Source organism: Stegodyphus dumicola, chromosome X1, assembly GCF_044657685.1.
Source record: "Stegodyphus dumicola isolate Sdum_Otavi_A_Nest chromosome X1, ASM4465768v1".
Lineage (NCBI taxonomy): Eukaryota > Metazoa > Arthropoda > Arachnida > Araneae > Eresidae > Stegodyphus > Stegodyphus dumicola.
In genome coordinates this window covers 245,883,359-245,906,891 of record NC_140780.1, presented here as the reverse complement: position 1 = coordinate 245,906,891, position 23,533 = coordinate 245,883,359, and the positions used below count along the sequence as shown (strand labels likewise).

General features: G+C 30.1%; 1 protein-coding gene across 5 annotated transcripts in view; it reads right to left on the bottom strand.

Annotated features, from left to right (window-relative positions):
- Positions 1 to 23,533, bottom strand: part of tweek (transmembrane protein KIAA1109 homolog tweek) — a 421,377-nt gene that overhangs the window by 291,180 nt on the left and 106,664 nt on the right. For all 5 annotated transcript variants that reach the window (XM_085807394.1, XM_085807390.1, XM_085807392.1 and 2 more), the window contains 5 exons: positions 23,131 to 23,301; positions 16,576 to 16,693; positions 16,245 to 16,400; positions 12,738 to 12,835; positions 891 to 1,048 (listed from right to left, as the gene is read on the bottom strand). In XM_085807394.1, coding sequence (XP_085663520.1) covers positions 891 to 1,048; positions 12,738 to 12,835; positions 16,245 to 16,400; positions 16,576 to 16,693; positions 23,131 to 23,301 — 701 coding nt within the window. The remainder of the gene's footprint in view (positions 1 to 890; positions 1,049 to 12,737; positions 12,836 to 16,244; positions 16,401 to 16,575; positions 16,694 to 23,130; positions 23,302 to 23,533) is intronic.

Genomic DNA, 23,533 nt, shown 5'->3' with positions numbered 1-23,533 from the left:
AAGAAATACTACCATAAAGTGTTGTGATATTTAAGAAATGTTAGTCATTGGAAAAAGCAAGAACTGCATTAATCAGGTAAGTGGTGACTTCACCGTGACAGTGCAATGGCCCATTCAGCTCAGTATATGCAGCAGGTTTTGGCCAAGCATTAAATTTCCCAAGTCTAGCAACCTTTGTATTCTCCAGATCCATCTTGTTTTTTTTTTCTTTCCCCCCCCCCAATCTTGAATGTCCTCTTGAAAGGAAGAACATTTCAAAACAATGAGAAAATCTAAATGAATACTATAGAGCACTTGCTTGCAATTTGATGAAAAGAGGGATAAAATATGTGATTTTGAAAGACCAACTTTGAAGATTAAATATCAAATCTGCAAGTAGTCCAGTTTTTTTTTTACATTCTTTAAATAATCCCATTCATGATAGTGTTTGATCATACCTCATAAATATCTCTAAATTTTCAGAGCAGAGAGGTAAGACGTTTTAAAAACTAACAACCTAACATGGCCCTTCAAGAATATCCATACATTTTCAAGGTAACAGTAACTGGAACACAGATCCTGTTTTATCATAATTTGTAATATACAGAAAATGGGCTGTTAAATTAGCATCAATATAAAAAATGGCATTTTGAACAGTTTTGAAGAAGAAAAAAAAAACCTGAAACATAATAAATATTTTCTTGGGAATAACATTTTTTCTCGGTTTTTATGTTTTTTTTATTGTGAGTTTCTTCAGAATCTTTAAACATATGACCTAAATATCTTATTTTTTTTAAACTAAAATATCTTCTATGCACTCAAGAATATTTGCGACAAATATATGCTAAATGACACAATCTGCTTTATTATAAAATATCAAAATTAATTTATATCTACATAAAATAACTCACCTTAATTTAGCCATATTTCGCCACTTTTTACTGCAATTATCAGAAACTGCAGGAGAACCATCTCTGGAGGTTAACTTTGAACACTTTTCAAGCATAAGTATAATATCTTTATTTGTATTCACATCAGGAAGATACATGCTCATATCACAACTTTCGCCCTAGAAATAAAAGATTTAAGGAAAAACATTTATATAAAAGTACAATTTGCAGCTAAAATACAATTCCTAAAATTCAATCATAACATTAAAATAATATTCAAATTAGGATTTAAAAATGTTTTCAATTTAAAACTGACCAATAAAATGAAAGGACACTGTTTATAGCAAAGTGAGAAACTACATCATTTTGAAGGATTGATAGTTCTAGTGGCAAATGTGATAAATATATTACATTATCAATTTTGTTACAGTAGTAGCTATGTTACTAATTCAAACAATATTAATTGAGTGAAAAGGAATAAAACACATGGAACCATTTAAAATAAAGCAACAAATTTGGGAATTAATAAATAAAATTCTATAGCTACGATGTTTTATGTCCGTAACACCTGAACCAATTTAAAACAAACCAATAAATTGGGGGGGGGGAAATAAATAAATTTCTATATCTACAAAGTTTGTCCTTCCATTCTGCCATTATTTTTTTAAACAAAAAAAGCTTCTGCATTAATACAGCTAGATATGAGAATTTTCACTATAATAGAATTGAATAAAATTTAAAGAACTATATCTTGAAAGTGAAACAAATAACAATAAGCAATATTTGCTTATATATGACAAATAGTGAAGTAATGATTGCTTAGGTATGCTCCTCCCCCAAAAAAACATCATGATTGCTGAAATGAGAGGCACTACATTCACTGACAAAGTTTATTAACTAATAGTTATATGTATTTTAATAAATCTAATAAGTAGCCCTTGAGATTCAAATATCCCACTTTTTTGCAAGTTACAGAATTATTGAAAATGATTTACCCAGTTTCAAATAGCTTTGCTACATCAAATTTGAAGGAATGAATGTATACAAATGTTTTATTATACCTCTTATCAGTTTATATGACAAATAATGAAGTAATGATTGCTTAGATATGCTTCTCCCCCCCAAAAAAAATCATAATGGCTGAAACGAAAGGCACTAAATTCACTGACAAAATTTATTAACTACATAGCTAAATGTATTTTAATAATTCTAATAACTAGCACTTGAGATTCGAATATCCCACTTTTTTTGCAGGTTACAGAATTATTAAAAATGATGTACCCAGTTTCAAATAGCTTTGCTGTTTACAAACATAAAGCAATTAGTGACACATCAAATTTGAAGGGAGGAATGTGTACAAATGTTTTATTATACCTCATATCTGTTTATACTATTTCTCACAATTAAATTATTGCTGTCATTAGTTATTTGAATTCATATAATTGCTCTGGAGCTACTTCTGACATTGACTCCAGCCAGCAATAATGAAATGGAATTTTTTAGGTCAATCAATGTTATGGAAATGTTATCACGCAAGGTTTAATGTACCAGAAAACTTTGATAAGCTCAAAAATTGAACCATTACTGCAATAGAATCATTATCCAAAGGCAAAATATCCTGAATATAGGGTTATTAAAAGGGCTGCCAAAACAATCCCAATAATTCTTCATAACCCAGTTTTTTCCTTTATATAAACTATAAAAGATATGCTCAATACTCCCCAAAAGACAACTGCACTTAGAGCATTAGGCTAACTATACAGTTACACAGTTCACTCATAGAATGAAATGCTATTCAAATGTTTTTTGATAGTTTCGCATACTTCCATCCCTGTGCATTTGTAAATTTTGAAAATATTATTTATATAAATTATTCTAAAATAAAATACTATATATATTCATTTAGGTCTACCGGACAGTTCTGTCCATTTTTGGAATAAAACAAAATACAAATGTTTCTTACTGTCAATAAACTTTATTAAATAATATACTTGCCATTATTATTAATGACTTCTTGCTAGCATGATGGCAATTTGCATATCCCATTTTTGAAAAATGTATCTTTTGATGAAAAAAACTGAACCAGTGCTTCATTATGTACTGGTTATCATTATTATTCATTTGTTTGATATCTTCTTCATTTTTGAATTTTTTGCCCTTCAAAAAATTTTCTAATGACAAAAACAAGTGATATTCGGAGGGTGCTAAGTCTGGGGAATATGGTGGATGTAAAGAATTTGCCAGCTTATTTGTGCAATTTTTTACGAGTCTCCAAAACAGCTTGTGGCCTGGCATTACCAAGATGCAGTGTGATGTACTTCATATTGAATATCACAGGCCTCTTTTCTTGGACTGATGTCTTTAAATTATCCAATTGCTGGCAGTACTTCTCTGAATTGACCTTTTTATTCAGTTTAAAAAGCTCATAATGCATTGGTCCTTGAATATCTCACCATATACACAACATTCCCTTATTTAGAGTCAACTTTGGTTTAGAGGTGGAAGGGCTAGGTTTTCTGGGTTCACAATATACACCTTTTCCTTACAATGATTTTTTGAGTAATCGTCTTTTCATTCCCAATTATTATCGGATTCAAGAAGGGCTTGATTTTATTCCGAGCAAGCAGAGATGTGCATATGACGACTCGATCAATCCAAATTCTCCTGACTTAATTCATGTGGCAACAATCTTTAATATTTCCACACCAATAATATCTACCGAATATGGTCTGAAATCGTTTGCTGAGCTGAATTAAGCCATTCTGAGATCTCTGATGTCTCAGAAAAAGATCTTACCCCAACATGGTCTCAATAACATCGTCATCGATCAAAGATAGTCGCCCAGAATGTGACTCATCAGAAAGGTCAAAATCAAATTTTTCGAACCATCTTCTGCATGTCTTATCAGAAACTGCACCTGCACCAAACACTTTAAATAAATTTGTACATGCTTCTGTAGCATTTCTTCCTTGTTGAAATTTGTATAAAATACAGTGGCGTAAATGAACTTATCAGTAGCCATGAGTACACTATTGCTTCACATTTAAGACTAACGTGAATCAACTGTTTTAATTAATTTGCGAGATCAGTATGTATACATAAAGCGATAAAAATAGAGCCGAACGTACGGCAAATAAACATGTGCTTACATGTCGAAAATTGCTTTCATAGAAATAAACAGAACTTTCCGGTAGACCAAATATGTATGCTACCTTGAAAGACCGAAATCTGGAGAATATCGGCATTCTCCTTATGAATGTCAACACTCATACAGTTGCTTTGTGAATGTCCGAAATATTTGCTAAATATCCTTATTTCTCACATACAAATGCAAACATCTGAATGTTGAATAAAAATATTTTTTGTATGCTTTAAAATCATATATTATTAAAACATAATATGTTATATGTCAAAATAGAAGAAAGCTTAAGTAATAGCACATGTCAATAAACCATTAAACTTAAAACGAACAAACAATCTTATTTATTGCAACACCTTATGGTACCTTAACTGAAAAACATTTCCTTGTTTTATCAACTGCATTTGGTTGTGAAACACTTCTTTTTGCAATGAGAGCATGCATAGCCTTGCCCTCCACTTCTCAAATTTGCTGCAGTTGCTTACGAATATAAAACTGCTTGAGGGCACCATTTTTGTTTGCTAATTTATAAAAATGGGAGTATTCTATGCCAATAACAACCACTAACACATTTTGTGCCTCTGTATCACCACAGTTGACACCAGGGACTTTTGTTTTTATAGGTTATCAACAATTTGGCAGCAGGAAATTTTCTTTCTGAGGTTTTTTACATTTTTCACTGCTGCTGTAGAAGATGCTCTTTTCATAGAAATAAAGTTGTGTTGTTTAATCAAGGCTTGATATGAAGACATGGTAGGTTGCAGCTCCTCTTCAGTATTTCCTTTTGGAATACAGTGTTTGCTATGGCCAATGCTCAAATTTTTTTCAAAAGTATTAATAATTTCTTCCAGCTGTTTTTCAGCTTCAACACTTGCGATTTGTTCACCGGGCAAAGATGACGATGCTACGCCTCTTTTTGGTTTAATGCCAAACAAGGCTTCTTAAGGACTTTAGCATATTCCTTTGTGTTATGTAATGCTTTGGCAAACTGTACAAAGAGCAAACCATATCATCATTCATTTGCATTATTACCGTTCACCCGTGTATTTAACACATTCTTTACACTGATTGGCCCTTTTTGTAATATTTAATAATTTGTAAATGGCTACATATATTTAACATTTAGTAATCAGCAATTGGCAACACCTGCGATACATATATGAAAATAGAACGATGTTGGTATTGCAGTAGTCTGTATTATAATATATTCTATGATTACAAATAAATAGTTTTTAAAAAGCTAAAAGTGCACCCTCATTATTTTATATGGTGTCAGGAGTATTTTCCTTTCAAAATGGAAAGTTTAAAACCACCAGAGCCTATGAAATTTGATGGAAATCTTGCTTTGAATTGGCAAAGATGGCTACAAACCTTCAAAATATATGAAGTACCTACTGGATTACATAATAAAGAAGTGAATGTAAGAGTTAATACTTTTCTTCATACAATAGGAATTTGTGGTCTTGAAATATATATTTCCTGTAGAAGAAGGTAAAGAAATTAAATTAAGGCAAAATATACAGAATATTGTATTCCTAAGAATAATATTACTTATGAAAGACATTTATTCTTTACTAGAAATCAAACTGCGTCAGAAACCATAGATGAATATACAACAGACCTTCGAAATAAAGCCAGAACATGCGAGTTTGCACAGTTAATGGATAGTTTAATAAAGAATAAAATTGCTTGCGGTATTAAAGATGATGTAGTGTTACATGAAACAGAATTAAGATTAGAAAAAGCTCTTGATATAGGCAAATCTGCCGAAATAAGTGCACATCAAATGAAAATTATAAAAGATGAGGAAACTGTTGTAAACTTAGTGAAAAAGAAACTAAGTAAACATAATAAGAATACCTACAAAGAGGTAAATACCGAGAAACAAAAGACAAAAGTTTGTTCTAAATGTGGAACATCTAATGAGTATTGAAAGTGTCCAGCATATGGAAAAATCTGTCATTAGTGTAAAAGGGAAATCACTTTGCAGATTACTTTGCAAATCAGTGTAACAGCTATAAAATAAAAAAATGACACAGTCAAGGTAAGGAAAAATGATAAACAAATTAAATTAATAAATCATGACTCTGATGAAGAGTTAGAATTTCATGTAGGTACATTAAACCTTAATTCATATAACAAAGAAGAGAAATGAGCTGTTGACATTAAAGCAAGCAAAAGTAAACTAAATTTGCAGTTAGATACTGGAGCAATGTGCAATGTTACTTTTAAAAGCAAAGTGAAATTGCTAAATGTTCCGATACAGAAGTCTGAAATTAAAAGATTTCTTACATTCTCTGGGAATAAAATGAATACTATAGGAAAAGTAGTAATTAATTACCAATATGGAAAAAATAATTATGTTGTAGAATTACAAGGTATTGTGACAGAGAAGTACCTTCTATATTAGAATTAAAATCGTCTCTGCAACTTGGTTTGATTAAAAACGTAATGTCTGTTTACACTGAAGACTTACTGGAGGAATAGAAAGATGTATTTGAAGGCTTGGGTTGTTTGAATGGAGAATATAAAATCCAGTTAAAACAAGATGCAACACCAGTAATTCATCCTCCAAGAAAAATACCCACAGTTATACGAGATAAAGTGAAAAAAAATTACAAACAATGGAAAATTTAAATGTTATTGAGTAAGTAAGAAACCAAACTGAATGGGTAAATTCAATGGTCACAGTGGTCAAACCTAACAAAATAAGAATATATTTAGATCCTAGAGATTTAAATAACGCTATAAAATGAGATCATTATCCTATGTTAACCATTCACGAAGTTGTCACTGGAATGCCAATCGTGCAAATACTTTCTGTTTTAGATGCTAATAGTGCTTTTTGGCAAATCTAGCTTGACGAAGAAAGTAGTAGTTTGTGTACATTCAATACACTTTTTGGCAGGTACAAATTAAAAAGATTACCTTCTAGCATATGTTCAGCTCCATAAATTTGCCAAAGAAAATTAAGCCAAATACTAGAAGGTCTAGAAGGTGTTGAATGCTTAATAGATGATATCTTAATATGGGGATCTAGTGAAAAGGAACATGAGCTACAACTTAAAAAAGTACTTCAGAGAGCACAAAAAAATAATCTGAAGTTCAATAAGGCTAAATGTAAAAGTGGAAGCAATTGTTAAAATGCCTCTACAAAGATTTTTAGGAATGATCAATTATTTAACCAAATTTATACTTAACTACAGTTAGTGGACCATTAAGATAGTTACTTGAGAAAAATGTTCTCTGGCACTGGACTGAAAAACATCAAAAAGCTTTCGAAACACTTAAAGAATTGGTTGTAAAAGCACCTGTATTAAAATTCGATGATGTTAATAAGGAAGTAACTGTTTCAGTAGATGCTAGTTCTGAAGGATTAGGTGCTGTTTTACAGCAAGAAAATCAAGCAATTGATTATGCTTCCAGAGTTCTTAACGAAAAGTCAGAAAAATTATGCTCAGATAGAACATGAGCTTTTAGCTATTACTTTTGGATGTTCTAAATTTCATCAATATATATATATGGCAAACGTATTACAGTTGAAACTGATCATCGACCATTAGAAAGCATAACTAAAAAACCTTTTTCTTAAAACACAACAGCAATTGCAAAGAATGCTGCTAAATTTACAAAAATATGATCCAGATGTATGATACAAAACGGGGAAAGACTTATTAATAGCAGACACTTTGAGTAGAGCATATTTGAATACAACACAAGAAGATAATGATGAAGATACACAAATTTGTACGCTGATTCCAGCATCTGATGACAAAATTTATTAGCTGAAGAGAGAAAGTGGATGTGATGCTATACTACAGTGCTTAAAGAAATATATTCTGAGAAGTTGGCCAGAAAAGAAACATGGAACCTCAAATCAAAGTGTTTTGGGAATATACAGATGAGTTGACAATGGAAAATGACTTATTTTTCAAAGAAGGGTAATTATTCCTTTATCTATGCAAAAAGATATGTTAAATTTAATTCATGAGGATCATTTTGGGATCAAAAAATGTAAGAAATGAGCTAGATGTGTCTTGTTTTGAACAAGCAGTTAGAAGATAAAATTTCAAATTGTCCTATATGTAATGACTAGCAGAATATGTCATTACATATAGGAGAATACTCCTATATGTAATGACATAAGAGTACCTGATACCACATGAAGTTCCCAATTTACCTTGGCATAAAGTTGCAACATATTTATTTGATATTAACAAAAATTACTAATTCAGACATCAAACAAAAAAAATCAGCGTTATATTTTCAAATTTTCACAGGACTAGTTTTGATGGTTTTACCGAACCACCATCCTCAGCTGCAAAAATGCAATTTTTGTTTTTTGACTTCTGAACTCGTACTTCTGTTCCACATGTTATTGTGTCTCCATTTGCGTTTTTGCAGCTGATGATGGTGGTTCGGTAAAACCATCGAAACTAGTCCTGTGAAAATTTGAAAATATAACAATATATATAAATAAAATTGATTTTTGTTGTTTGATTTCTGAATTAGTATTTGTTCGGCATGTTCTTATGTCTTAATTAACAAAGATGCAAACTTATTAATTGTAGATTATTATTCCAACTTTTTTGAAATCTCCAAATTACTGGAAACTTAAAGTAAGACAGTGATCAGTTACATGAAATCTCATTTTGCAAGATATCTAATAACAGACGTCAGTTTGCAAGTAAAGAATTTGCAAAGAAATACTGATTTAAACACATAATGAACAATCTATACCAAGGGTGGCCAAGCTCCTTGATAGGCCGAGCCATTTTTCAAAATTTGAAAATTTTCGCAAGCCGCAATTAAATACGTATTTAAAAGGTATGCAAAATAGGTATTAAAAAATTTTTTACAGAAATTATATTTATTGAAAATATATAAACAAAAGTACAAGATATGTGTGCTGAATTTAAATATTAACAAATAAACACATTTATTTTACTTCTCTTGATAATTCTTTAAAATTTGGTGAATAATTGGTGACAGCACTTTTCAGTAATTCTTTGAGATGCTGTTAGTTAATACTGATCAGTGTTTGGATTTCACGAATTTTAATGTGGAATAAAATGATTCACATAAGTACGTTGTTTCGAGTATTGAAATAATTCGACAAGCAGCTTTTTTAATTCAGGATACTTCAATTCAGGTACAAATTTCCAAAATTCAGTAATTGGTGTCGATTTATATTTTAAATGTAGTGCTTGACCTTCTTGCATCTCTATTAATTCTAATTCTCCAGATGCTTTTTGGGTCATAATTATATTGGAAATGGAAAACTCACCTTGAATTATATTAATTTCAAATGGATTGAGAAAAAAATCGAGGCGATGGACGGAAATGAAATTTGTTACAACGCTGCACTTAGTCTTTCATATTTGTTGTCTGTTATTTAAAGACATTTTGAAACACATATGGAACAATAATAATTTTTTATAATAACACAGAAATGAAAAGGAAACTGTGGTACATTTATCGACAGCCACAAATAATCCTTCAAAGAGCCGCATGTGGCTCGCAAGCCGCAGGTTGGCCACCCCTGGTCTATATTATCCACAATCGAAAGGATTAGCAAAGTGTTCCATATAAATAGTGAAGAAATTGTTAAAGAAAGCTCAAGCAAATCCTGCTTATCCTTATTTAGTATTGTTAGCTCATAGGAACATTCCAACTAATGAGATGTTAACTCAGCTCAACGACTTATGATTAGAAGAACAAGAATAATTTTTCCTACATCCGAATTACTAAAACCCCAAGTTGTGAAAAACGTAAAAGAAAAAATCAAACAAGAAAGAACTAGGCAGAAGTCATATTATGATCGTCATACAAAAACATTACCATCCATAAGCATAGGTGATTATGTTAGGGTATATCAATATAATCGCTGGAAACTAGTAGTTGCGGAAGACGTATATAAGATGCCTAGATCATATATACTTAGCTCAGGTGGATCAGTATTTAGAAGAAATAGAAAAGACATTAGAGACACTAAAGATAACAGTTCAGCTGTTGAAGAGAATATCAGAGGAACATAAAAAGGGAGTTATTGCACGGAAAACAGATGCAAAAAGATATGATTCCAGATATTCTCAAGGGCAAAGTTTAGAACATCAACTACCAAACTCTTCTAACTCAGAAACACGGAGCGGTGAGCAAAGAACTAGAAGTGGGAGAGTGATTAGAATGCCGGCCAGGTATTTGGATAGATTTTAGACTGTTTAAAAAAAGAGGGAGATAAATTTTAAAACTCTTTAAAAAATAAGGAAGATGTAATATTTAATAATTTGTAAATGGCAATATATAACATTTAATATTTAGTAACTTGCAATTGGCAACACCTGGGACAAATATATGAAAATAGAACTATCCTGGTATTGATGTTCTCTGTAATATAATACATTCTATGATCATAAATAAATAGTTTCTAAAAACAGAAAGTGCACCCTCATTATTTTATACTTTCAACTAAAATCTAACCTCACTGTACTTTCCCGCTTAGCATACAGCATAAAAATTAAAGCCCTTGGTTATTTTTAAAAGAAAGTGTCAAAGCATAATTTCCCAAAAGGTGTTTTCATTGAGGTTCAAGAGAAAGAAGGGATGGACAAAAGCAGTGTGAAATTGCAGATAAGAAATGTTTGGCAAAAGCATCTTGTTGTTGCCTTAAGGAATCCAGAAAGTCTTTTAGTTTGGGACATATTCAAATCCCAACTAATGAACAACACACACAATTTGTTGAAAGATACAGATATGGCTATTATTTCAGGCAGATTAACGCCATTAGTTCAGCATTTAGATGTGTGTAACAATAAAACATTCACAGAAAATTTAAAACAACAGTGAAATATGTGGATGTTAGAAGGTGAAAAAAGCCTTTACAAAAGGCAGTAAATAGGTCATGCCAGTCTAGAGATAGTGTGTGAGTAGATAATAAAAGCATGGAATGAAATTAAATCTCATGTAATTCAAAAGTCATTTAAAAATGTAGTATTTCTAATAATCTAGACGGAATGGAAAACAACTACTTATTTATAGATCAGAGTAACAGTAATGAAGTTGAAACAGAATTTGATGATGGGCCTGAAGATATATATATAGGAACACGGAGCATATTATATGTAGGAACAGGGAGCATATATGACAACCTTTTCATTTTAACCGATAACGGAACTTTTTAAAGTTCATAGCTATGTCATTTCTTTTAAATAAGCAGCACTTAGGTGCACGTAGAAATATAATTTTTTTTATGCTCATTTCTTCCTTATTTTTAAATCTAACATTTTTATATCCGGCAATGTGCACCTGCAAATTTTGATCTTTTTTTCCTATTAAAAGTGCGTGTTACATTACGGAATATATGATAAATATGCATATTTAATTATAATTATAGATATGAACTAATTGTTAATAACAATTACATATATTTATTCAATTTACTATTACATACCATTCATTTAGAATTCTTACCCTCCTTCCCACCTCTTCACAGCAATTACACAGGGTATGGCAGCGTTTATAGCAGCATATTAAAAACACACCATTAGGCAGTAACTGTAATTTATTTATTACCTCTTATGTCAATTAATAGTTAATGGTGTGCCATTTACTAATGTGCAAGTCATTGTCCATTGCATAGATTACTTTTTGAATATGATGCCCCCTGTGCACAACACATTCATTCATAGGCAGCGTTAGAAGCTTGCCATAACTTGGCATAACGTATTCCCTGGGACACTGCTGACGGCAGTTCTGATGCAATCCTTCAACTCAGGAGTGGTGGCACGTGTTCGGAAAAGTTCTTGCTTCAGGTGGCCCAAAGGGAACATGAAAGATCAGGTGAGCGGGCGGCCAGGAAATGTCATCAAAACAGGAAATTACTCTACCTGGAAATGTCTGTCACAAGAAATCCATGCAAATTCTGGCTGTATGCGAGGTCGCTCCGTCTTGTGGAGACCATAATTTTCCACGGCTTCTGGCGTCCCCACACTTTTTTCACTTCTTCCTGGTTTGACACTGCAAACAGAATCTGTTGTTCAAAATGCACTTACCCACCTCACCATGGTCCATCCACCTGGAACTTTCCCATGACATCCCAAGTTGAAATGTTGCTGAAATAGACGCTGTGTAGCAATAACAGAGTAGTTAATCTTGAAATAACTTTCAACAGCAAAGGCAAGATGCTGTGCACTCCATCAACACATATCACTGTCACACACGAAATGGCAGCTCATTAGTACATGAATGCGGCATGAGCTGGCACTCATTCATGCACTACATCATTGTACTACGCAAGTCAAATTATGCTATGAATGCTGCTACACCCTGTATGTTTGTGGACCATGATAACTAATAGGTGATAATGTTAAAATGTTTGAGAAATGCTATCATGTATAAGAAACTGGGGATTAAAATTGTTCCTGAGTATAAAATCTACTTTTTATAACATCGCTGAAGGTCAAATAAACCACCTTTCTCCTGCTTCTGAATTTTTCACATTTAAAATATGTCAGACAGTCCCTTTAAAAAAGAACTCATTTTAAGTTTTGATTCACTTCTCAGAAAATATACTTAAAAAATTGTTCTGAATGGGAAAATATAAACATATAAATTTTAACCATTGAGAAAATACATAAAATATTCATTTTAAATCTTGAATATGTAAAAGTCCTTCAGAAATTATCTTTTTTCACAGAAAAATTTCATAGTTAAAATATTAGCACTCGTACCTGAATCCAAAATTTCAGAGCAACAGTAGGAGGAAGATACTCATTAAATGGCAAATCAAAGGACAATTCAAATTGTTCACCACATACAGCGATATAAGCTAGGGGAGAGAAAAAATATTAATATGATTTCAGGAAGATATATTCTTTAAGCATGTTATCACATAATTTTTCTAAATACAAACAAGGGAATTATTAGACTCACAGAAAATAAAAAGGATAGGTTATAAATCCTACTGATACAATAATAATGGCATAATGAACTCTAATTTAAATTTAATTCAAATTTAATAAAAAATGATCAAACATTAGCACAATCTGTATTAATATATACATTTACATGGATGGACTCATCTGATTTATAAATAGAACCATAATTACATAATACAAAAATTATTTTTTACAAAATTGGACTCTGGATTAAAGTAGAAATCATTTCATTAGTTGAACCATTCAGCAAGTCAAGTTCAGGAAAGGTAAAATTCAAATAGTAATTTTCAATAAGATATGAAGTCAAGTAACATGATAGCTTTATACATATTTTGATGGCAAACTAATAAATATAAGCATAGCTCTACTATGAAAAGTTGGTATGGTACTGTCAGGAACTTGAAAATATGAGGCTGACAGAAAAATTTTTTCCATTTAGAAGTCTTACGAAAACCTCTTCACAAGAGTCTTGAAATTTTGGCTATAGAAGTACCTAAAAAGCAGGTATGAGACAACACACATAGGTACCTCAGGCTATATGCATCTTTTAAACATACGACTAAGTTGTGATATCCTTCTGAATAGAAGAATAGGCCTTTCATGCTTGGCTGTCTGCTGTACAGTCCCAAGCCTCGTCTCATCGCTAGATTGATTGAAATTCAATGCATAATTTTTTTGTTACAGAATTCTGCTATTTAAAAATCCACTGTAATTAATGTTTATTTCAGCATGCAATATATAATTTTCATATATTACTAGAAATAAAAAACAGTATACAATGTAATTTCCTAAGTTAAAGAATTATAAAATATAAGCATAAATTAGAAAATTATGTTCAAATACATTTTAAACCAAATTAACTGCTTTAAGCTGCAGTAATTCAATTGTAATAATTAATATTAAGAAATTGAAAGCAAATTCAATTATCATATTCTGTTCGGTTGGTTAGAAATGAATTAGGAAACGAATTCCTCTGCACAGTTCGAAAGCTACAGCATCAATTAACACAAGTGGGAAACAAAATAATTAAAAACAAATTTTGTTTGCTAAATTAAATTTTAACAAAAATTAGTGAATTTTAAAATTATCCAACAAACCAAACAGCGGAAAAACTAAATTAAAAGCAAACAGGTTTTACATTTCTTAGGACATCTTTTTCAGGAGGTTGGTGTCTCAAAAAATGCAAAAGAAAATTAGCCTGCTTCTGAGCTAATAAATGCACAACCAAGAGCTTCAGTACACAGACAAGTTAAGAAAAAATTTTAATTGAGAAAACTGTGCATTAATCATCCCAAGCAAAACAGCCTAAATTTAAGAAAATGAAAATAAAGTTATAAGTATAAAAAGAATGCATTTTAAAAAATAATTTTAATGTATGAAAAGTTTGCAATATAAAACTTATAAAATAGAGGAATGCAGAAAAGTTTGACAACAGAGCAATCAGTAACTAATAAAAATTTCTTATTTATTAGAAAAATAAATTAATACTAAAAAAATTTTAATCAGACAATTTTTTGAAATCAGTCAGTTTAAGTTATTTTACGAATCTAATAATCATTCAACAGCATCCAATACAGAAAAAAACAACTTACGCCTAATTGTTTATAATATAATTTAATATATAATTATATAATAAGCAAATAGGATTTAACAACAATTAATCAAATAAATTTAATATTTGTGTACATAAAGTAACCTACTAAAATTAATAAAATTATAACAACTGTTGTAAGAAAAGGGGGATGAAAAAATTTTTACTTATGAACTTCTTACATCCATAACTGGTAACACTACTTTTCTAATAAAACCAGTTAGAATACTCAGTTCTAGTAAATGAAGTAATTGCAGTCTTTTTAACAGAAAATGTATGATACCATGAAAGGAAATAATAGGGGATAACAATAAAAGAAATAATACTATAAAAATTAAAAATATAAATAATAAGTACATTAAACAATAATACTAAGAAAGATAAAAACAAATCAAAAAGAATAAAAAATAAAATACAAAATAAGTTAATTTAAAATTTTAACTTAAATAAATTTTAAATAAAACTAAAATGACTTATTTAAACTTAAAAAATGAAAAATAAAACACAATTTTAAAATACAGGATACAGAAAATTAAGAAAAAATAAAAATACATAAATAAATAATTTTAAAAATAAATAACAAGTGCATATATTTCTCACATACAAATACTCATTTATCAAAAATAAATTTACTCACATACTCATTTATCAAAAATAAATTAATAACATATATAGATATAATAAAAAACTAGAAGTTCAAAAGTTATTATTAAACACATTTTTTTCAAATTTATTATGAAATTGTAAGACTTTTTTTTAACAAAGTACTTAATTCATCTGCAATTTTTATCATCCAGTCTATACTTCCTAATATTTTTAAGAATAGCCTACCATGCCAATCAACAATTTAACCATGCAAGCCTAGATCGACAAGTGTAATTTAGTACTTGCTTTTTTATAAAATTATGTGGATTTTATTACATTTAAGTCTTACAGTTTGAGTTTCTTTAAAAGTTCTTCAACATGGACTTTTTTTAATTCTGGCAGTTTGATTTATTATAATGTTGGCAATATTTTTTTTTGAAAATGTCTATTAATAAGTTTTGTGGTATTTAAATTGAAAAGTCTTGACAACATTTTTATTAAGTTTACCGATTTGGATTTCTAAATAATCTGCTTCTGTTTCCTTAGAATAATTATATTTTAGTTAAACACATTTAGGATAAATGTTACTTTTTAAGCAATTTTTATTATCCTGAGCTTTTTCATTTTAAAACCCTTAAGATCAGACAAAATGAGGCTTCTAATTTTAGAAGGGTTAACAACAAAAACATTTTTTCTCCCTTGGTTTTTCTTCAAAGGAAAAAAATGCAATATTTATGTTTTTGCCTTTCGATCTCAACTATAATTCAGATTCCAGGATTATCTGTTGGTACAGTAAACAAGCTTCAGCACTGAAAAACACCCACTTATTAAGCATAATCCTTATTCCAAATAATAGTGAGTCATCTGTGAAAGGAGGCCCACCAGCGGCCGAGCGGTAAAGTCGCTGAACACTGGTAGTTCGGTCCAAGGTTCGAATCCTGCGAACGGGCTGGCTGCATGGTTGTTTTCGTGGTTTTCCCCATGTGTAACATGTATACGAGCCAGTTTCCCTTAGAAAGTCCTCCACAAAGGCATCCCTCCCCTTAGGCAGATAGCCCTAGTGTGCATTGCCATAATTAAATACACCAACACCATCTGTGAAAGAAAAATGAAACATAACTTACTATTTTCTTGGTGCTGAGATGAGCAATCAATCCAGTTATATTCATTTGCAACAGTTATTAATTCAAACTCCTTTAAAATCAAACTAAAATGCCATGTATAAGGCACAAAATGAAGAATATCAGGACGTGATTTAGAAGCCCAGTCTTCCATAAGAGCTGCAAAATAGTTTAGACCATATATTTAAAAGATGTAAGGCTGATTAAAATACAAAAAGTACTCTATAAATGAAAATAAACATGTTATTGGGTGCTGAATACAATAGAAATATTGTAATTAAAAAATAGAGATTAAAGGTAAAACATCAATGAAAGAGTGAAAAGTCTTAATTACCGTGAAAAAAGTACTTATGAGCATAAATTAGATGCACAGTAGCTTTACATCCTGTCAGACTACAGTTCCATGTTTGATGGTCATTCCATACTTGAGGATATTTAACCCTCACATCAAACTGTAAAGAAAGAATAATTTTAACTAAATAAAAAACTTCTTTTTCACAATAAAAACTTTCTACTACTTTAAGAGAAGTATATTAATTGGAGCTTGTTTCCTTAATGATGACAAAGCACTCAAAGGCTATCTTGTCTAAAGGAAAGGATGCTTTTCTTAAAGACTTTCTAAGGGAAATTCATATTCAGATTACATATGAAAATGCTAAAGCACTCAGTCTATTTACTGAAATTCAAACCAAGGCTGGACTACCAAAGTTCATTTGTTCATTTAGCCACTAGTAGATTCCATGTATATTACTGAAAGAGATGTTATTTTATAACATTTTCCAAAAAAATATATTAATACACACAGAGCACTTAAAATTCAAGCGAATAAATATTAAAAAAAGGGAGTGCATGAAATATATGCAGTCTTCTTTAAATATAAATCTTCATCTCCAATTTTTAGCAATACTTATAAAAAAATTCTGTTAATTTTATGCTTCAAGTAATACAGTTACTTAATGTTATATACATAATCAGCAGCATAAATTTTATTTAAAAATATTTAACAAGAATAGCTGAAATTTCCACAAGAATTAGATATTTAAATGTTTGAAACAGGATTTAAAGAAATTTTAACTTATAAATACATAACATTAAACTTAAAAAAGACAAAATTTTTTGTGATAATTATATATATATAAAAGCACAGACAAAAACTCAAAAGACTATTATCAAAAATAAATTTATGAAAACAACTGTAAATGTTTTGCAGTTATGTAAACGATTGCTATTTTGTGCTGTGAAGTAAAACTTCTTGCAGACATTTTCTGAATCTGCTGAAATGTTTTTAATAGACACAAAGAAAACTAAATAAAATTTTTTAAAAAATTTAAGGATGGCTTCATGATTTTTTTAGATCAGAGAAAAAGTTAAGGAACATGATATTCATCTTCAGGAGTGAACCAAAAATTATGTGAATGACGTCGAAGATACAAGTGTTTCCCAACAAATGACATTCTGATCATATCAACCAATGAAAGAACGTTTTCTCCGTTTCAAAGAGAAACTGAAAAAAGAAATGTATTCAGAAATTTATTAAGAGAAAAGGGAGATTCAAATATACCGAAATGATTACCCAAGCTAATGTAAGAATATACCTGCTTAACCACAGAAACATAGTTAACTGAAAATCGGCGCTGTAAAAATTTAAAGTGGATACTGTAAAAAGAAACACTTCAGAAGTGTTTTAAATAAACAGTATAAATCAGTAAACAGTGTAATCTTTCAATAGAGTTTAATACAGTACCAAATTTATATAAATACTTAGTTACTCTTCTGGAAAAGTATTGTGTTTTGAAAACTGTTCTGAGAATTTTTCATGCATTATCACAAACATTGCAAAATTATGATGTTGCTAAATTTGAATACCGTTTGTTTACCTGCACATTTAACATTCATACACATAGTTATATCACATCATGATCATTTTTGTGATATGACTTTCATATTCAGATCTTCATTCATTGCATAAAAAAAGACATGGTGTGATAAAAATCCTAGTCTTCAGTGCTTTTGTGTTTATGCATTCCTACCTCTGTAGTTCTATCACTAATACTTTCAGACCCTTGAATACAAAAATAACTCCACAAGACTCGATGCTTTTACTTCTTCATAGGCAAATACCTTCCAAGTTATTGAAATCGAGAGGTCAGAATTTTTTCCCGGCCATTAACTAATCTTAATCTTTTTCATTAACGTTAATCAGCAGTCTGAACTGTGGAATACTTTCATAAAGATGGTCTTTCTTCAAAACAGAGCAGAGAGAATTCCAGTTTATTTGGGAAAAGTGTTGCCTTAATTCAAAATATGAATGGCTTTTTATCTTAAAAGAAATGAACCTGAATTTAATTCAAATAATGCCTCAAAACAAAGCACAGTTTTATTCCATGTGTCAGTTCTTGTATAAGGAAGATGATCAAAAACAAATACTGAGACAGACTCGGAGATGAACATCTTTATAACTGCATTCTAGTGGGACTGAGAAAGTACACACTGCAAGTGAACTTTTTTCTTCAATCGCAAAGAAAATTGAATGTCATATTTCAATTTAATATCTCAAATTGTTTTTTGTTATAATTTATTAGATATGTTATTTAAACTATTAACCCTGCAAGCGTTACAAGTTTAGCACTGAAATTTCAAAGTTCCTCAAAATGTCATGAATAAGTTTATGTTTTCTTGATTTTAATTAAAAAATGACTATCTTATTTTGTACCTTGATTCCTTTTCTTCCAATATACATCCAAACCGAAATCAGGTACATTTAAAAGCTAGCAAAAATTTTCATGTATAATGAATATAGAATATAGCCTTCTGTACGGAATTTTCCAGCCGTAACGCTGAGAGGGTTTTAATAAATAATTTATTTATAAGCACATATTTTATGTTTCACAATAAAATTTAAAGTTCTAACTTATAATAATACATCTATATATGTTTATAATCCTAAATAATAATAATATGAAATAGAAATTTAAATTAACTGGTAGTAAGATAGTTTTAAGCAAGTACTCAAAACAGATGTTAAATTTCCAAAGCATCTCACATACTACATAGCTAAATTAAAGATTATAATATTAAAGCAAGATTCAACTCAAAATATAAGGTCTACCAGAAAATTCTAACTGTTTGAAAAGTGAAAGAAAATACACATTTTCATGCCTTAACAACATTTATTGTGCAATGTAATTTCCATTATTACTTATGACATCTTGCTAGTATGGTGGTAAATTTGTAAATGCAATGTTTAAAAAATGTCTTCTCCTTAGAGACAAAGAACTTAAGCAGTGCTTGGCTGACATCTCCTTCAATTTTGAATTTTTTTCTCTTCAAAAAGTTTTGCAAAGGGAGAAAAAAGTAATAATCAGAGGGTGCTAAGTCTGGAGAGTGTAGTGGATGTGGTGAATTTTTCAGCTTAGACATAAAATTTTCTAATGAGTCACCAAAGCAACATGCAGTCTGGCATGATGATGCAGTTATGATGTGCTTCCAATTGAACATCAGCAGCCTCTTTTCTTTGACTTAAATCATCTATTTGCTGACAGTATCTCTTGAAATTCAGCTTTTCATCACATTTCAGAAGCTTGTAATGAATTTGTCCTTGGGCATCCCCTATACAGACAGCATTCTCTTATTCGGACTCAAGATCAGTTTAGAGTTAGATAGAGCAGGTTGTCTGCACTCATAGCATGCTCCTCTAAAAACCGTGTTTTTGTAGATAATCCACTTTTTGTCATGAGTTATCAGCCAGTCTAAGAAGCGTTCATTTTTGTTCTGAGCAGGCAGAGATGTGCATATGATGACTCGCTCATGGAAATTTTTCTAACTTAGTACATGAGGTATCCTTTTGGAATATTTACTGACCAATCCTAGTTTCTGAATATAGTCCAAAACGTTTTATTGAGTTAAGCCTTTGTACAATCTCCAATGTTTTTTAAAAAGGATCTTCCTCTAGCATTTTGATAATATGATCATTGATCACATCTATTCATAGCTGCATCTCCAGCAAAAACTTTCACTATATTTCGATATGCCTCTGTTGCATTTCCTTCTTGTTAGAATTTCTACAAAGTAGTATGTCCTAAATGAACTTGTAGCCATGTTTACACAACTGCATCTCACTTAATAATGACAGAAGACAATTTTCTTTCAATTAATTTAGAAGAGCATATGTGTATACATGCAGTGATGAAAAGAAAAAGCCACACATCTTAAATGAACACATGCATGCTGAAACTTGAAACAACGTTATTGGAAAGAGACTTATTTACACCTTATATGTAAAAGTGCTATAATACAAATTGTGCACATATAAATGATGCAAATATACAAGAGAAGGAAATATTTTAGGATCAGTTGTGAAAATGTTTAATGCAGTGCCCAAACATAACATGAAGATTTTAATGGGACATATAAATGTTAAAATAAATTGTCGGCTAAAGATGAAAATGCAAACTGAAGCACATGGAAATCAATATTAGAATGGTGAATTATTTTAGTTACTAGCAATAAGGTTCATTGTCAGGAAAAATACAACACTTGCTAAACCAAATTAATTTTCTCATTCTGATTTTTATCATCCTGTATATGCACATACATACCCAATTTGTTTCACCCTTTCAATTCATTTATACCTGAGACTGCTGCTGGAATGACATATTTATAACTTTTCAGAGAATTGCTTAATTTTAAGTGCAGTGTTTGTTGTGTAAAAAAAACAAGCTCTCTCCAAGTTTTGCAGTTCCTCGTCTGTAATATGCATATTTGGATGAATCAGTGATCAACATTGAAAGATTCATTTGTTAACAATCTTCTTTATAAAATTATAGTGCGAAATGAGAAACAATTTGTGTTGTTATGGCCAAATGATAATTTGGACATTATCAAAATATCACACTTTTGACAACACATTTCATGTGCTAACAACAGTTCACCAACTATGTTGTTCAAATTGTTAACTATAGTCTGAGAGATACATTGGCCATTTTTCTCAGAATAAAAAAGAATACAGCATAAATTTCATGCGTGTTTAAACTAATAAAAATGAAAATGTCAGGTTGTTATTGCTGAGGTGATAACTGAAGTGACAGTACTAGTTAAGTAATAAGTTGTATAGAATTTTACAGACTACATTAAAAGAATACTTTACTTTCTTATACACACACTTATGGGCATTCTTGGAAGGGAGGCAAATCTTATAGACATTTGCAATATTTTCACAAAATCACTGACATGAGAAGGTAAGCAAACATAGCTTTGGATCATTATTTTATGCTGGCAGAATTGAAACTGCCAACATGTATTATGAAATTAAAGAGCAGAAGCATTGCATATGATATCAGGAAATCTAAAGGGGAAAAGTACAGAACATTAACTGAAGCTAAAAAACCAAATCTGGTACCCTGAAAATCAAAGATGGTGATTAAAAAAAAAAACTGGTTTCCCAAATATATTTATAGCAAAATTGTAAATCTTCTAAGTTGCAAAATCAAATAATAAAAATATCACAAGTTTAATACATGCAAATTATTCGAAGAACAAAAGAAAATTTTAAAGGTAACAAAATAAGTAACAGAAATATATGGATGAGAATTATTCCAAATTTAAAATTAGACTTAATGCTGGTTTTGTATAAAAATTCAGAATTTAAAGTTGACAAATGCAAGAGTTCTTTTACTTAAAGGAACAAAAATATTCTTCAATGTATGCCGAAAATATGTCACTTAAATATGCAAAATAAAACACATAACTAATCAAAAAAGAATGCAATCTTCTATCAACGAAATCTGTGATTAAAGGCGGGATTAAGAAATAAAATTTTTAAACCCTTTAAATATTATGAACTCATATTTGCATTCGTTCACAGTGATTCAAAATGCCTATGAGCTCATATATATGCAAATTTCAGGTACATGCAGTTCAAATGCAGGCATATGCAAACCATAGTTCCTACACATAGAATTTAATACCCTGCTTCATTGTCAAAATAAAATTAGACAAATTATTGTTAACCTTGTCATCTTGCCAAAAAAAAAAAATTCTGAAGAATAGCATTTAAATTTGTTGTAACTGCATGATGCTGGTATGGCAGCCTGATTATTGATATACTTTAATGTGATAGCACAAATTAAATATAAAAGATATAATGCATGATTTTTTTAATGTTGATAATGATACAAATTTTATTGAAATGGATTTTGTTAAATGTTTTGCAGTCTTAAATTTTTTTAAGCATTTCTTGCTCAACCTTTCACACACAACATTGTTATAAATAAGCAGCTGCCGGCTCACCTACTTAGCCTATCTAAGATGACTAAACTAGCAGTTTGAGTTAAAAATTTTAAATCCTTTTAGCTGAGAACTTCCAAGTTATGTGTGTGCTCCAAAGCACTCATTTATTATAACAACATGCACGAGAGGCTGCACAAATTTAAGTTGCTTCCAAGGTTAAAGAATGAGAAACTGTGGGTAAAATGGATTCAAATATTAGTGACTACTGAATTAGTCAATAACATTAAAAAATAATACCACCATATATATATATAGAGAGAGAGAGAGAGAGAGTATTCTGAATAGCAAGTCAGTCCATGATGTTACGTATATACTAGATAGAAGAGAGAGAATAACCTGAATACAGAAGCTGTTACTCCTCATCTTTACTTTCTCAATTTCTAAATATAACATTACATCAAATATTTATTTATTCAAATTCTAAGTTCTAAATAATTCTTAAAAGGTAAACTTTTTAATACTTAAATCGTTCCTTTTCATTTAATTTCATGTTTTTGCATCAGAAAATTTTTTGTGCTGATTAAATATTTGTATTTCCACATCAATTTTTAAACCAAAATATTCATAATTCTTATTCATGAATTAGAATAGAAAAAGATACCTCAAGTGTTTCACTTTCTACTAATGATCGATATTGCAAACTTGTTGAAGCTTCAAGATGTAACAGTTGGCCGTTTATTCTAGTAGAATAACCTTCTTCAGTTATACGCCATGGCACCGTAATTTCTAGATAAGATCCTTGCCCAACATTCATATGAACAGCATTTGTTTCCTAAAAAGAACCAGATGAAATATGATCCTGAGGCCTTTTATCTATAAACTTCATTACTTACTTTTAAATCATTACTTTCATATTTTATTAATATTATTAAAAATTATTAGATTATATAATTTAATATTCTTTTTTTATAATTTGCAAGCTATTATTTTTCATTTACAAATTTCATAGCTTTCTATTTAATTTCATTATCATACTGGTAATAACTCTTTTATGAAGGAAAGTC